At 34.2% G+C, this 13,388-nt stretch overlaps 1 protein-coding gene and 1 long non-coding RNA gene across 3 annotated transcripts in view; one reads left to right on the forward strand and one right to left on the reverse strand.

Annotated features, from left to right (window-relative positions):
- The window catches only part of LOC145666901 (uncharacterized), a 165,496-nt gene extending 162,415 nt beyond the window's left edge, over positions 1-3,081 (reverse strand). The window contains exon 1 of the mRNA XM_081734492.1: positions 1,940-3,081. Coding sequence (XP_081590618.1) covers positions 1,940-2,585 — 646 coding nt within the window. The 5' untranslated portion in view covers positions 2,586-3,081. The remainder of the gene's footprint in view (positions 1-1,939) is intronic.
- A 155-nt stretch (positions 3,082-3,236) lies between these two features.
- Positions 3,237-13,388, forward strand: part of LOC145666902 (uncharacterized) — a 104,201-nt gene continuing 94,049 nt past the window's right edge. For both annotated transcript variants that reach the window (XR_014127837.1, XR_014127838.1), the window contains exon 1: positions 3,237-3,877. This is a non-coding gene — a long non-coding RNA (uncharacterized LOC145666902). The remainder of the gene's footprint in view (positions 3,878-13,388) is intronic.

Here is a 13,388-nt window from a genome sequence, read left to right on the forward strand (position 1 = left end):
TTAAAATCTTTCATAAGTTAGAAAAAGCAGCAGGTCGGAAAACCTTCTGGAGTGTTTTTCTTAGATAATCAAGTAGATTCAAAAATAATGTGATTCGGAGCTATTAGCAAATTCAAAAGTAATTCCGTTGTATCCGAAGATTGATAGTATTTTATCAACGTAAACAGAGTCAAAATTTAATCAATAAAACAGTTACTTGAAATAAAAATATTTCATTTACAGAATACAATGAATCTGAGAACATTCAATATTACAGACACTTTATTTTTGCTTTTCAATTATCTAATTCCAAACTACAAGCAATATCGTTTGCTACTGTATATTTATTTCTTGTAAAGAAAGTGTTCTCTAATCCTGAATGAACAAAATATACAAAAGTTGATTGTTGCTCTGTTAGCCAAACAAAATAGAGAAATTTTATTAGCCAAATAAAATAGACACTTTATTAACCAAACAAAATAGGGATATTTTATTAGCCAGATAAAATAGAGACACTTATTAGCCAAACAAAATAGACAAACTTATTAGTCAAACAAAATAGAGAAACTTTATTAGCCAAACAAAATAGAGAAATTTTATTAGCCAAACAAAATAGAGAATCTCGAATCATTGCTAACGACGAAACAAGCATTTCAACAACAACAAAACGCTCCCTTAACTAAATTTCCTTTATATCTCAATAGATATAAACCTGACGAATGAACAAAAGTCGCCAAGTTGTCTTGACAGGTAACTAAATATACTGATAAGAGAAAATAATTTGCTACTTCAAAAGCAAGTCGTTAGGTAAACTTCCTTTTGAATAATTTATAAAACAAGAATAACTTAATTGAGGCAAAGAGTGGTGTAATCAATGAAAAAGAAAGAAAAAAAACTTGAAAGGGTCTATAGTAAACTAATCTAGCCAAACTTTGGAGAAATAATTTTATGGTCGATGGATCCCGTATATTCGTAAGTCTCGTACATATTTTTTAAAAAAGAAAATACTTTTTATCAAATAAAACTGCATCTAATAAATGTATTGTTTTCAATGTATCGAATAGAGTACGTTATGTAAAAATACGTCAGCCTTTTCGGCAGTTTAAAATATAATAGCTAAAATTTCAAAGCACAAAACTACGACAAAGGGACTTTGTATTCAAGACGAAGGTAAAATTAACATGTTATATTCATTATGGATTGGTGTCATATAGGCATCTAAATTCAAATTAGCTTTCTGGGGGAAATATAGTAGACAATTTTTTTAAAAAACTATAAAGTGTTGTGAGCTATATCGAGATACGTATTGAACGGGTCAAGTTATATGGGCTGTACCTCGGTCAATTAGTCTACATGAACGCTACTTAAGGTTAAACAATGATTTCGGTACGTGTACAGGAATTTCTTCCCCTAATATATATTGAAAATGTAACTAGATAATAATAATACTAACAAATTAGATTAAAATACAACACAAATATAGTGCGTAAATAAAGTGGTAATTTCATTGTAAAAAATTCGTTTGTATGATAGCATTTGGGTTAACTGAACCAAAATTAATTCCTGGATAACGACTCAAGCGGGAATTAACGCCCCCTTTTAAGTGGGTACTCCGAACCAACAATTTAAGAAGATTAAATAAAAACTTGTATGTTATATAACAAAAGAGCAGTTTCTTGGTTCACGCCAAAATATGGCGATAAGTTCAAATTGGGCAGCATATAAAAAGACCCGAAGATTGCGACTTCAAGGAATTAATCTTAAAAAACATTCTGCTATTTAGCAACAAGACGCCACATGTAATTTTTGACGTCTAAAACATTACACTATAATCAACTACTTTTAGTAACAAATTGTTCAATGCCAAGTGTTCCTTCTGGAGGTGAAAAATGACAGGTTATTACTTGAGATTCATGAAAATAATAAGTGGTTTTTAAAAAAATACATCTTTGGTACATACCTGCTGGAAATCTGTGTGGAAATATCCGTCCATGCCGGGATAATAGCCATGGATAGAGTGGATAAGTGTCCCTTGGTAGTTGGTGAGGAAGAGGGCCACCCATGCCGGCGGGGAGGAACATTGGTGGTGGAGCAGCATGTTGCGGCGCCGGAACAGGCTGGGAGAGTGCTGCAGCTACGCCTGCGAGACCCGCGGCGGTCGCTGCTAGTCCTGGCGGGAAGTGAGCAGCCGCTAGCCCCAGCGACGGGTGGACGGGCTCCGGCGAATATAGTCCTTTTACAGTACCAGCTAAAGTATCAAGGTACGGCGCCGAAAATGCTAGATTCTCCCTTGATGCTGCTGCCACAGACACTTGAACTGACGGACGGACAAGGGTCGGAGGTGATGGTCTGCACGGGGTATGAATTGGCGGTGGTCCTGGACTAGGCGTACTCGTGCCGAGACCCCCACCTCCTTTGTCTGAAGACGCTGGACTACCAGGATCATCACTAATTGATGCTGGAGATTTTGAAGTAGTTGTAGTAGAGTCCGTGGTGGCAGAAGCTGCAGATGCCCCCCCTCCAACTATTGAGTCTATTGAAAAACCAATTTTAGGCTTTGATGGCACAGCAACTATAGGCGTCGGTGCCAATGGCATCATTGTCATCTAAAACACTACGTAAACTCAGAAATTTTGAAGTTTCCAAAAAACGTTTCTTCAAGTAACACACCAATAAAACTCAGCTTCACCAACAGAACATAGTCGATGGTATAAGATCGGGATTCTTAGACCTATTCATGTCGGCGACAGTAACACCTTCATCAACGTGATATATTATGCAAATCACACTCCCCAAAAATATACAAAACAAAAAAATAAACTGAACAATTAGATAATTGAACGGGCTCAAAAAAAGAACACAACTGAAGAAATGTGGCGCTTTGTTTCTCTTCCGTGTTCAAGCAACACTACTTTCATGGAAATAAATCCGGTATATTTGGCACAAAAACCTATGACTCACAGAATGAAAAAAACCACTGTCGGTTCACTCACTACATAATGCAATCACCTAGCCAAGCGTCATAACAAATGTAGAGTATTAGCCCCTCTTCAGTAACGCTGATCAAACATTTAGCGTCCAGATAACTTAAAATTCACACTCCCAATGGCAGAGAATTAGCTAACTCCACTCTGCCCCCCGGATAGGGGGTCGGGTTATTACGCGCCCAAACCAAACCTCTGATTGGGTCATTAGAGAAGCAGCCGATGTGATTGAGTTTAATGGTGAGCTCTGATTGGCTCCCGCTCCTTTAAGAGTGTCGCTTACACCAGCCCACAGACATTTGAGTCAGAAATTGTAGACGCTCTCTAGAATTTAGCACCGGCTAATATCTCGGTGGATTTTCACACAAACAAGACAAAGATACATTGGCATATTGTACTCAAAAGAATAAGAAAGAAAAGTCACGTAAGATGTACTAATTATCATCTTGCAAGCTGTCCGAAATAAGCAGGAAATTAACCAAAAAATGGTAATGCTTTCGCTAAAATTACTTCCGTGTGAATCTACGCGGTGCTGAGTTACAAATTACGGCGTGTCAAAAACGCTCAATCGCTTACCAGCCCTGCGGGCGGTACTCCTCTCGACTGTGCTGCACTTATGCCATCTAGTGTCGGAGAGACCAGTTACTAACAGGAACGATGGCGAACTGGGTTCTCAGCCAGCTTCCGTGCTCTCTTTCAGATTTTTTTTTTTTTTCATTTCCACGTTTCCATAAGGAGCAAACTCATATCGGGCGATTTTTTTTTATATCCTGAAAATTCACCACTCTTCATAAATCATGGTACTGTCATCATTGTTCTCATTATCATCATACGGGGAATATGGAAGAAGGGTTTCGTTTGGACAACAAGAGCATTTTCCAGGAAGGAAGAAAAATGATTTTAGGACCATTTGTGTAAGTACCTTTTTTCTTCTCGAGTTTTTTATATACAGTAAAATTTCGCTATAACGAATAGTGACCTTAATGAGGCTAGCTGTTATCAACATAATAAATTAATTTATAATTGATAGCAATAAGAAAGCAAGGTATATTTTTAGGTAAACATTTTACTCATAGCTAAGGTATCCTGTCTTTATAAAGAACAGTGGCGTATTTAGGGGGGTGGCTATCGGGCTCAAGCCCACCCTCCGAAATAAATTTGTTATATTCACAACTTTACTATAAAATTTGTCGGCACCTAAAAGGAAAAATATAAGTGTTTATTCTCGTATTGTGCATAGCTCTCCCCGAAACAAATTCCTAAATACGCCACTGATAAGGGATAATAGTTTTTTTTTTAATTTCGTAAATAATATCTTGATAATGAGTGTGTGACACTCAGGGATCTATATGGGAGGGCAATTGGTCCCAATAAAATTTTGCTTTGCTCCAGTGTCGTCCACCCCTTATACCATTCCAACTCAGTAAATAAAATATTAAAATATATTGTATTGATTCAGATTTATTCTGTTTTGAATCTTCCATCCCACTGTATGAAGTGGCAGGGGCAACTTTAGTTTCTAAACCAAACGTTTTATTTTAAAAATTATATAGACCATAACTTAAAAAAGTAAATATAGATATAACAAAACTTAGAAAATCCATTTTTAAATTTGACTTTAAAAAAATTTTCCTTTTCTACATTGATTCTACTAATGTATTTACTGCCAATGTTTTTGAAATATGTAAGATCCATAATTTAATGTATGTTCTGGAAATGGGTTTGCTTCATTTTCAGCAGAGTCTGAGTTCAGATCCGGTCTTTGTATTCTGAGCGCATTATAATAATACTTCAACTCTCATTTAACAATAATAATAATAATAATAATAATAATAATAATAATAATAATAATAATAATAATAATAATAGTCTTGTTAACGCGCTCGCTTTTATTGCCTTTCTTCATAGGATCAAAATCCTGCAGGAATTTAACATCTGAAACCGAAAAACGCAAAAAGCCAGTGGCGGATCTTAGGGATACGCACGAGACAAGATTTGTGGCTGTCTCGTCTCGAAAATGTGCTGTAAAAGTAATGTCTCGACTCAAAAAATGTATATTTTTCTATTGGAAAATCCGTGTCTCGACTTGAATTTTGTCAGGAAAATCCTGTCTCGACTCGTCTCGTCCGCATCCCTAGCGGATCTCGACCGGGACGTGGGGGCCTAGCCACCCCCAGTTTTTATCTTCTAGATCCGCCACTGGAAGAAGCAATCAGTTTCTATCCTATTCTTTAATAGTACATACATAGATTCAATTCTTCATAACCTAGGTGTTGAATAATAATAATAATAATAATAATAATAATAATAATAATAATAATAATAATAATAATAATAAAAGAGCGTTCATCTCTGGTGGGAGAGGTACCGTACCTGTTTCGATCCCAATCATGTGAATTTGTGATGAGCAACGTCAGGGATGGCCAAGGGAGTTCTCCCGTTTCCTCCGCCATTTCCATTCTACCAAATCTTTCACAAACATTCGCTTTCATTAATAATCCACCTTCATTAATTATCTACTCTAAAAGACATAATCGTGGGACGTTAGACTAAAGATGTCTTCTCATTTAATTTCCAATAATAATAATTTGTAGAACAACTTAGGTCAAAAACATTTACTAGCTACAGAAAATAATGTATATTCATATAATAAGTATAGAGTATGTACGAAAGTTATTTATAAACGCTTATAGATATAAAATACTAATAGTCTGAGATTCTAGTCCAGTGGTTCTCAACCGATATGCCGCGGCACATTGGTGTGTCACACAGTCCCCTAAAGTGTGTCGCGAAATTTTAGAATTTAAAAATTATGAAGAATTTAATAATAAATTAGTTAAAATCGAGACAGACTGTACCAGTTAACACCTCCAGTCGTAGCAATAATGATCAGTGCTATTTAGAGTCAATATAAAAACTAATTGGTTCCACTATAATAGATATTATTATTATTATTATTATTATTATTATTATTATTATTATTATTATTTTATTTATAATAAAATATCAAACAAGTGTGTCGTAATGTTCTTGTCAGTGGGAAAAAGGTTGAGAACCACTGATCTAGTCTACACGTCTCGTTTGGTTTTTGTAGCTCAATGTCATTTTGAATATCGAGACTATATAAGACATGCACATACAATATAACGTGTGATCCAAATGAATATAGCTCTAGGCTATTCCCACCATGATTGAACTCAGTCCTTCCGCAGCAAAGACAAGAACCTAAGCCATTTTGTAGGGTGCTTTTCAACAGTCTATTTATAGCCCTTACAGATATTCTCCATACAGAATACATAACTAAATTCACAAATCTTTAAAAAAAATTATATAAAATATAGATTATTTAGAAATATATTCCTGGTTAGGTTAAATGGTTGATAGATCGGAATTTAATGTCTCTTCTTCACCACTAAAGCCTTTATGAGACGGGACGGGACGTGGGAATTCGAACCATTACTCGAGTTTGCAATCAATACAAATACCCTAACCAGGAACTGAACCCAGAATGGCGCACATAGAAGTCAGACGCCTTAGCCACTTCGATACAAAGGAATATTCGTGTCAGGTTAGAAACCCATTATTAGCTTATTTGCTAACTTAACTAATAAACAGTTATGGGTCTTCAGAAAGTCACATTCGGTAAGAACTGAAAAGAAGTTTTCTTCCTTTACCTTGTAACAGGGCGTCGTTTGGGAGGGACAAGAGAGGCAATTGCCTCCCTGAGTTTGAAAAATAGGCCTACATGTTTGTTTGTTTTTAAATAAAGTGTACTAATAAACTAGGACGTGAAACTCTTATCTTAGTGAACAATATTTCCCCCCTCCCTCTTGGAAAACCTAAAATGATGCTACTGGATTGTAGCTATAAAATTTTAAATGTTTACTTATTTTACGTTACTATAGTAGCAAAGGATTCATCATGTGTTGATCAGACATTCTTCATTTTAAAATCACCCGCTAGTTTGCCTAAGTCTTATTCGGGGTTTTGTACCACGGAATATCATCATTAACACCAGTGTTTCTCAACTGGCCAAACCGGCCAACCAAGAGATGATGTTGGATCATTTAGATATTTAAGGAACCATCATATTATACCATAATGATTACGAAATTTATTGTGGTGAAAATTTTAATCTATTTAGTTTTTTTACGAAAACTCGTTGCTTCATTAGAATAAAGGGTTGCATAGCAAATCAGAGTTGAAGCTATCCCGTCTCGGAAAGATTCCGTAAATATGAAGTTTCGTCTCGAAAAAGTATCGTGAAAGCGATATCATCTTGTCATTCAAAGTGTATGTCTCATCTCGTCTCTTCTCTTCCCTTGGCACAAAATTGTTGTCTCGTCTCGACTCCTGAGTAACCTTATACCTAAGGAATTCACTATTTAGTTATACTGCTAAAATATCAATATAATTTATTAATTATCCTATGTGTTTATTTTTTAAAATCTCTAATGATCTGTATTTTATATGTAAAAATCTAAACTTAGATGTGTAGCTGCTAAGTCAATTTTCCATTGCAAACATTGACAGTAAAAGTTGGAAAGAAATATTTTGAAGGAAATTTTCAATAATTCGAGGATTTAAAGCTACCGTACCTATATTTGCCTGGGGATATTGAAATAATTGTGGAAAAACCTCATTTCTTCTGTTGAACGGTCACAGGTTGTGAAATTGTGGTCTCTATACACTTATCTAAATCTCTAAACTCAAAATTGAAAAGCAAAAATATAACACAGTTGATAGATACTACTATAAAATACAAAATTTTCTAGTTATGCTAATATCAGCCTACCTTATTATTTATAATTTATCTTTTTTATTATTTAGATTTTGGTAACTTTTAGGGTGACACTTGAATTCAGTAGTTTACATGCTGCGGCATCACGAAGTTTGGTAACCACTATAAGAATCAGAATATTATACTTAACTGTATATTTAAGTAATATTATTATAACCCATTTATATAATAACGAAAGTTACAGAAATGCTGTGGTGGTACATAGAAGGCTGCACTCCAATTCAATCGTGTGGGAAGATCCTTTGTTTCGTGAAATGCTATTGAAAGTACAGGTTTCAAATTTTTAAAAAATGATAATTTGTAAATCGAAATTGCAATAAAGCTTACTTGGGTATTAGGAAAGATTCGCGAATTAAATATTACACTCCTTATTCTACAATTTGTCAATTAAGACTAATCTAAAATTATTTACTACAAATATATTGTAAATTTGAATTTATAATATTTATTTATGGAGGAATTTTCTTTATGATGGAAGACCGTAGTTTGATCCCCGACGAGAGTCCATATGATCTGACAGGTTGCGTGAAAGGTAAATAGGAACTCACTGACGAGCAGGGTCGGATCCAGGATTGTCTGAGGGGGGGGGTGCACCAATAACTATCAAAATAACCAATCATACTGAAACTATTCAAAATGACATGTGTCAATATTCTTTACCCTTGACAACGCTGATACATAGAACGGGGAGGAAGGGATTAAAAATGGTCGCAAGTGGAATGGAAGACAAAAATGTCCTTCTCTGCTCCTGTCTTCTGTTTTCTTTCCTACTTTAAAAATGTTACATTGTTTTGCTTGGTGAATCCTTTTGCTTCAAGTGAATCCTTCAACTTGCTTTTGCAAAGCTCTGATTTCTTTTAAGCCCCAAACGGAAACATGATGGCAGAAAGTTTCGTAATGTGTTGCTATTTTCACTGCTAACTTCTCATTTTAGATAGTGTATATTTACAACGAAGGGGGGGGGGGTGCACGTGCACCTTTGCACACACACCCCTAAATCCGGCTCTGCTGACGAGGTTATTTTACCCGCCAGTGATGGAACGGGTTATGGCTCATGGGTCATGTAGTTCGTGATACATTCCATGACTGTTACTCATAACACGAGCAAGGTACACATATGGTTTGATTCAAACTGTGTACGTAATCCTCATCTATAACTACAGAGCTTAAAAGAAACGTTAAATTATGACAAACAAAACTTTACAAATGTAATTTCATTAAAAAAAAAATATTTATTTATAGTTATTAACTGAAAATCTAATGGTTTACGCAATTTTTTTTCTATGTTTTCTGGGCGCGCGGTCCCATGTTTAATTCGCGATGACAATGTTTGCCTTGAAAATGAGTAATGGATCGCCGTCTCACTTTTAATAATACGAGGTCCTCTCTTCCTTATAGCCTCGGTGCTCCAAACGGATCAATCAATCAATCAATACCGACCTAGCATGAACTAAAACTTTAGTTTATTCAAAAACTTAATGATCATAAACTTTGATTCTACCCAACATTATCTTTTGTGTAAGTCTAGGTCATTAGCCTATTGTCGTATCGGGCAAGCTTCCTACATAGACTTAAAATAAACTCAATATTATTTATTTTGTATTCAAATCGTAAAAGGCTATTTTACTGCAAACTTGGAACAATATTATTTATTTATATTAGGTTAGTTTAATAATTTATTACCAACATAGGATAAACTTAAGGAAACAGTTTATGTGTTTGAATATGCATAAAATAATTTAAGTTTATGTATATATTTAGGATAAACTTATGAATTGTATGTTTCATAGGTCACAATTGTTTACTTTGTACTTAAATTTTAATATATTAAGATTATTTACTGCAAACTTAGGAAACGATGATTTTGCAAATATATTATTCCATATATTACATTAGTTTTGCAATAATTTGATAATATGGGTATAGATGTTAGTTACTTACCATAAACTGAGAGAAATTTCACGTAAAATAATTGTTCGTTCGAATTCCTCTAATAGCTATTAATTATTGATATAATTGAATAATGAACAGTTGTTCGAATAATTCTTCGAATAACGACAAAGGATTTATCAAATAATTCTGATAACGTCGAAGAGTTGGTCAAATTATTATTTGAATCACTTCGAAGAGCTGGTCAAATAATTCTTTGAATAACGACGAAGAGTTGGTCAAATAATTCTTTGAATAACAACGAAGAAATGATCAAATATTTCTTCTGTATTTCAACCATGGACCCGAAAATAATCTTCTCTTTTTCATAGAAAAAAAAAGTTTGCTACTCCAATTCTAATTGAACTTTTTCTTTCTTGTTTCAAATTTTAACGGATCGGCTAATATTAAGATTTTGTCTTTCTTTCTTTTCCTCTAGCTCTAGATTTTAGAGAATAACTATATTTAAATCAAAAGGATCACGAAAACGCATTCCTTTGTCTAGTTCATAAGTAGAGCACAAGAAACAAAAAATTTCACGAAGAAACGAAATTATGCTGTACTATCCATGTGTGTATTTTAACGCAGTCGTACTTACCTTCTAACTTAGGGATAAAAGTTTCAGATATTCTCCTCATAAAAGCTACAAGAATCTCGTAAGGATTTTTTGTTGTCACGTGCTTACTTTAATTGGCGTACAGTTGTCAAAGACAATGAATAAAGAATCTTCCTTCAGCCTTGAATACGAACCATTTAACAGTTGCTGGCTAAAATATAACTGTCACACATACACATACACACATTAAGTGCGTGCTTTATACGCCATAACGAAATGTTTCTCTTTTTTGAATCTGTATCTGCTGGCTTATCTTCTGCCAAGTAAATCTACACTTCATAAGAGCAAATTCATCTTGTAAGTAGTTGAAAGCATAGAACGTCTGTCTTAGGTGCGCGTCCTGTAGGAGTATATAATTTCCGGCTTGTGAAGTACGAGTAATTGTGGAATTTATAGAACTAATGAGTAGAAAACTCAGGCTCAGAAACCCAAAAAAATTACTTCCAAATTAGGGAAAATACAATAAGATAATTGTTCATTTGAATTCATCTAATAACTAATTTGTTCGAACATTTGAATAACAAATAATTCTTCGAATTATGATAAAGAATTGATCAAATAATTCTTTGAATAACGAAGAATAGTTGGTCAAATAATTCTTTGAATAACGATAAAGAGTTGATCAAATAATTCATTGAATAACGACAAAGAGTTGGCCAAATAATTCTTTGAATAACGACGAAGAGTTGATCAAATAATTCATTGAATAAGGACGAAGAGTTGGTCAAATAATTCTTTGAATAACGATAAAGAGTTGATCAAATAATTCATTGAATAACGACAAAGAGTTGGCCAAATAATTCTTTGAATAACGACGAAGAGTTGATCAAATAATTCATTGAATAACGACAAAGAGTTGGCCAAATAATTCTTTGAATAACAACGAAGAGTTGGTCAAATAATTGTTTGAGTAAGGACGAAGAGTTGGTCAAATAATTCTTTGAGTAACGATGAAGAGTTAGTCAAATAATTCTTCGAATAACGACGAAGAATTCGTAAAATAATAAGAGATTATGTACTGAGATCATCATCTTATCACCCCACTGTCATAAACCGCCCTAGTCGTAATTAGGGTTAGATGCGAGACAAGGCTTGAGGCTGTCTCTTGTCTCGGAAAGATGTGAAAGTAATATCTCATATTGGAAAGTGTATCTGTTTCGTCGATTTGGCGAACGGTGATAAAAAGATTTAAGCTTATATTTCTCCTTTAGGTGTGGAATTTTGCCAAATCCTGTCTTATCTTTAACCTAAGCTCCAGAGAGAAATAGTTGTACAACATTTCAAATTTCTACACTCGCGGGTTCAAGATATCTTGTGTTGAGTAAATCACTGAGTAAATAGCGGATGTAGTATTTTATAATTGTACAAATAGATTACAGATACTGTTTAATAGCAATCATAATAATAACATGCTCTCTTGTAATGATACGATTAAGGCGCATGGTTTACTCACTATCACGGTGTTCAATTAGCAATGTAAGGCTGTTTGAGAAACTATTTGGATTAAAGAACAAACTTTGATGTAGAAAGCTCAAAATGGGAATCGATGTGCTGACCATACGTTGCACAGTTAAGATCTACCTGTCTGATTGGCCTTCTTAGTCCTTCTTCGGCTTTAGCACTATTATTATTATTATTATTATTATTATTATTATTATTATTATTATTATTATTATTATTATTATTATTATTATTATTATTATTATTATTATTATATAAAATACTAGCAGCCTTCCCTGCTGATCTAGTAGCTAAGTATGCAACTTCATGTACATGTCCCCGGATTCGATTCCGGATGGAAGAGCACAAAAAGATAGTTCCATGATAATTCACTCCCATTAATTATTCGTTTCCCTTAGCCTAAAGGACCCAACCATGGGACGTAAAGCTAAAATTTCATTTCATACTAGTAGAAATGCTTCTTTCATTTAAAATTAAGAAGAATAAGATTTAATATCATATTCCTTTATTTTTAGTTAGGTATACCGAATTCCACTCCTCCAACTTAAACACAATAAACACATAATTACATTGGACATTTTACCAATATAAAATCGGAAATTTTAATTTTATAGTAATTGTTCCCTTTTCCCCTAAGATCGTATTCTCATCAAATTTAATTCCATCTTACAATCTGGGCATTTTTGCAATAAAGAGTCGGAAATTTGAATGTTACCTGGGTGTAGAAAATGACAACTTTCGGAACAGTTTTCCTAAACATTGAAACACATATTCTCCTATTTTTAACTAACAATAATAATTTATATCTATACCGAATTTTACACCCCTAATGTTAGCTCAAAGGGATGTCCACTGGTAAATCGTGGGATAATGTGGTCCTAGGTATGTCCGGCGTAGGATTTCCCTGGAATCTCCTGTCCCATCCGGGACGTCCCGTGGACGTCCTACGTCGAAATCCTTTAGGACGTCCATGAGATATTTATTCATTGTCCTGATCATCCCGGGAACTATATGAGATAATTGGGATAAAAATGGTACGTCCTAGGGATGTCGTGTGCTATGTGGGATCATCATTAAATGAAAGAACGTAACTGACAATGGAGGATTACTAGGACTAATAGGGAAGGAAAGCAGAATATTGGAGAAAATTAAAAAGAGAAAAAGAAATTGGTTAGGTCATTCGAGAAGAAATTAAAATATATTCTGGGAGAGGTGAGAGAAACTAAGATGGAAGATAAAAGAGAAAGTGAGAAATCTGTCTGTCTTCTTTTTTTTTAATGAATCTTTAGTTTTAAGTACCAAGCCTATGTTCTATAACCTAAAGAGAGCGGATAATTAATGAAAGTGAATGATTAATCAATAATTCGTAGTGTGATAATGTGAGAGGAAAGAGAAGAGTCTCGAATAAATCTACGTAGTACGTATTGTGCTTTATATTACAAGCTTACCATAACTTAGGATTGAATCAGGAACACTTGCTCCAACCACTGGAAAAAGATAAAAGTATACTGAGCCAATGGAAGAAGAGTAAGGACTACACTGAGTCATTTGAAGAAGAGAAAGGACTAAACTGAGAAACTCGAAGATGAGAAAAGACTACACTAATCCATTCGAGGAA

The sequence above is a fragment of the Thermobia domestica genome, chromosome 12 (assembly GCF_964235325.1).
Source record: "Thermobia domestica chromosome 12, izTheDome1.hap1.1, whole genome shotgun sequence".
NCBI lineage: Eukaryota > Metazoa > Arthropoda > Insecta > Zygentoma > Lepismatidae > Thermobia > Thermobia domestica.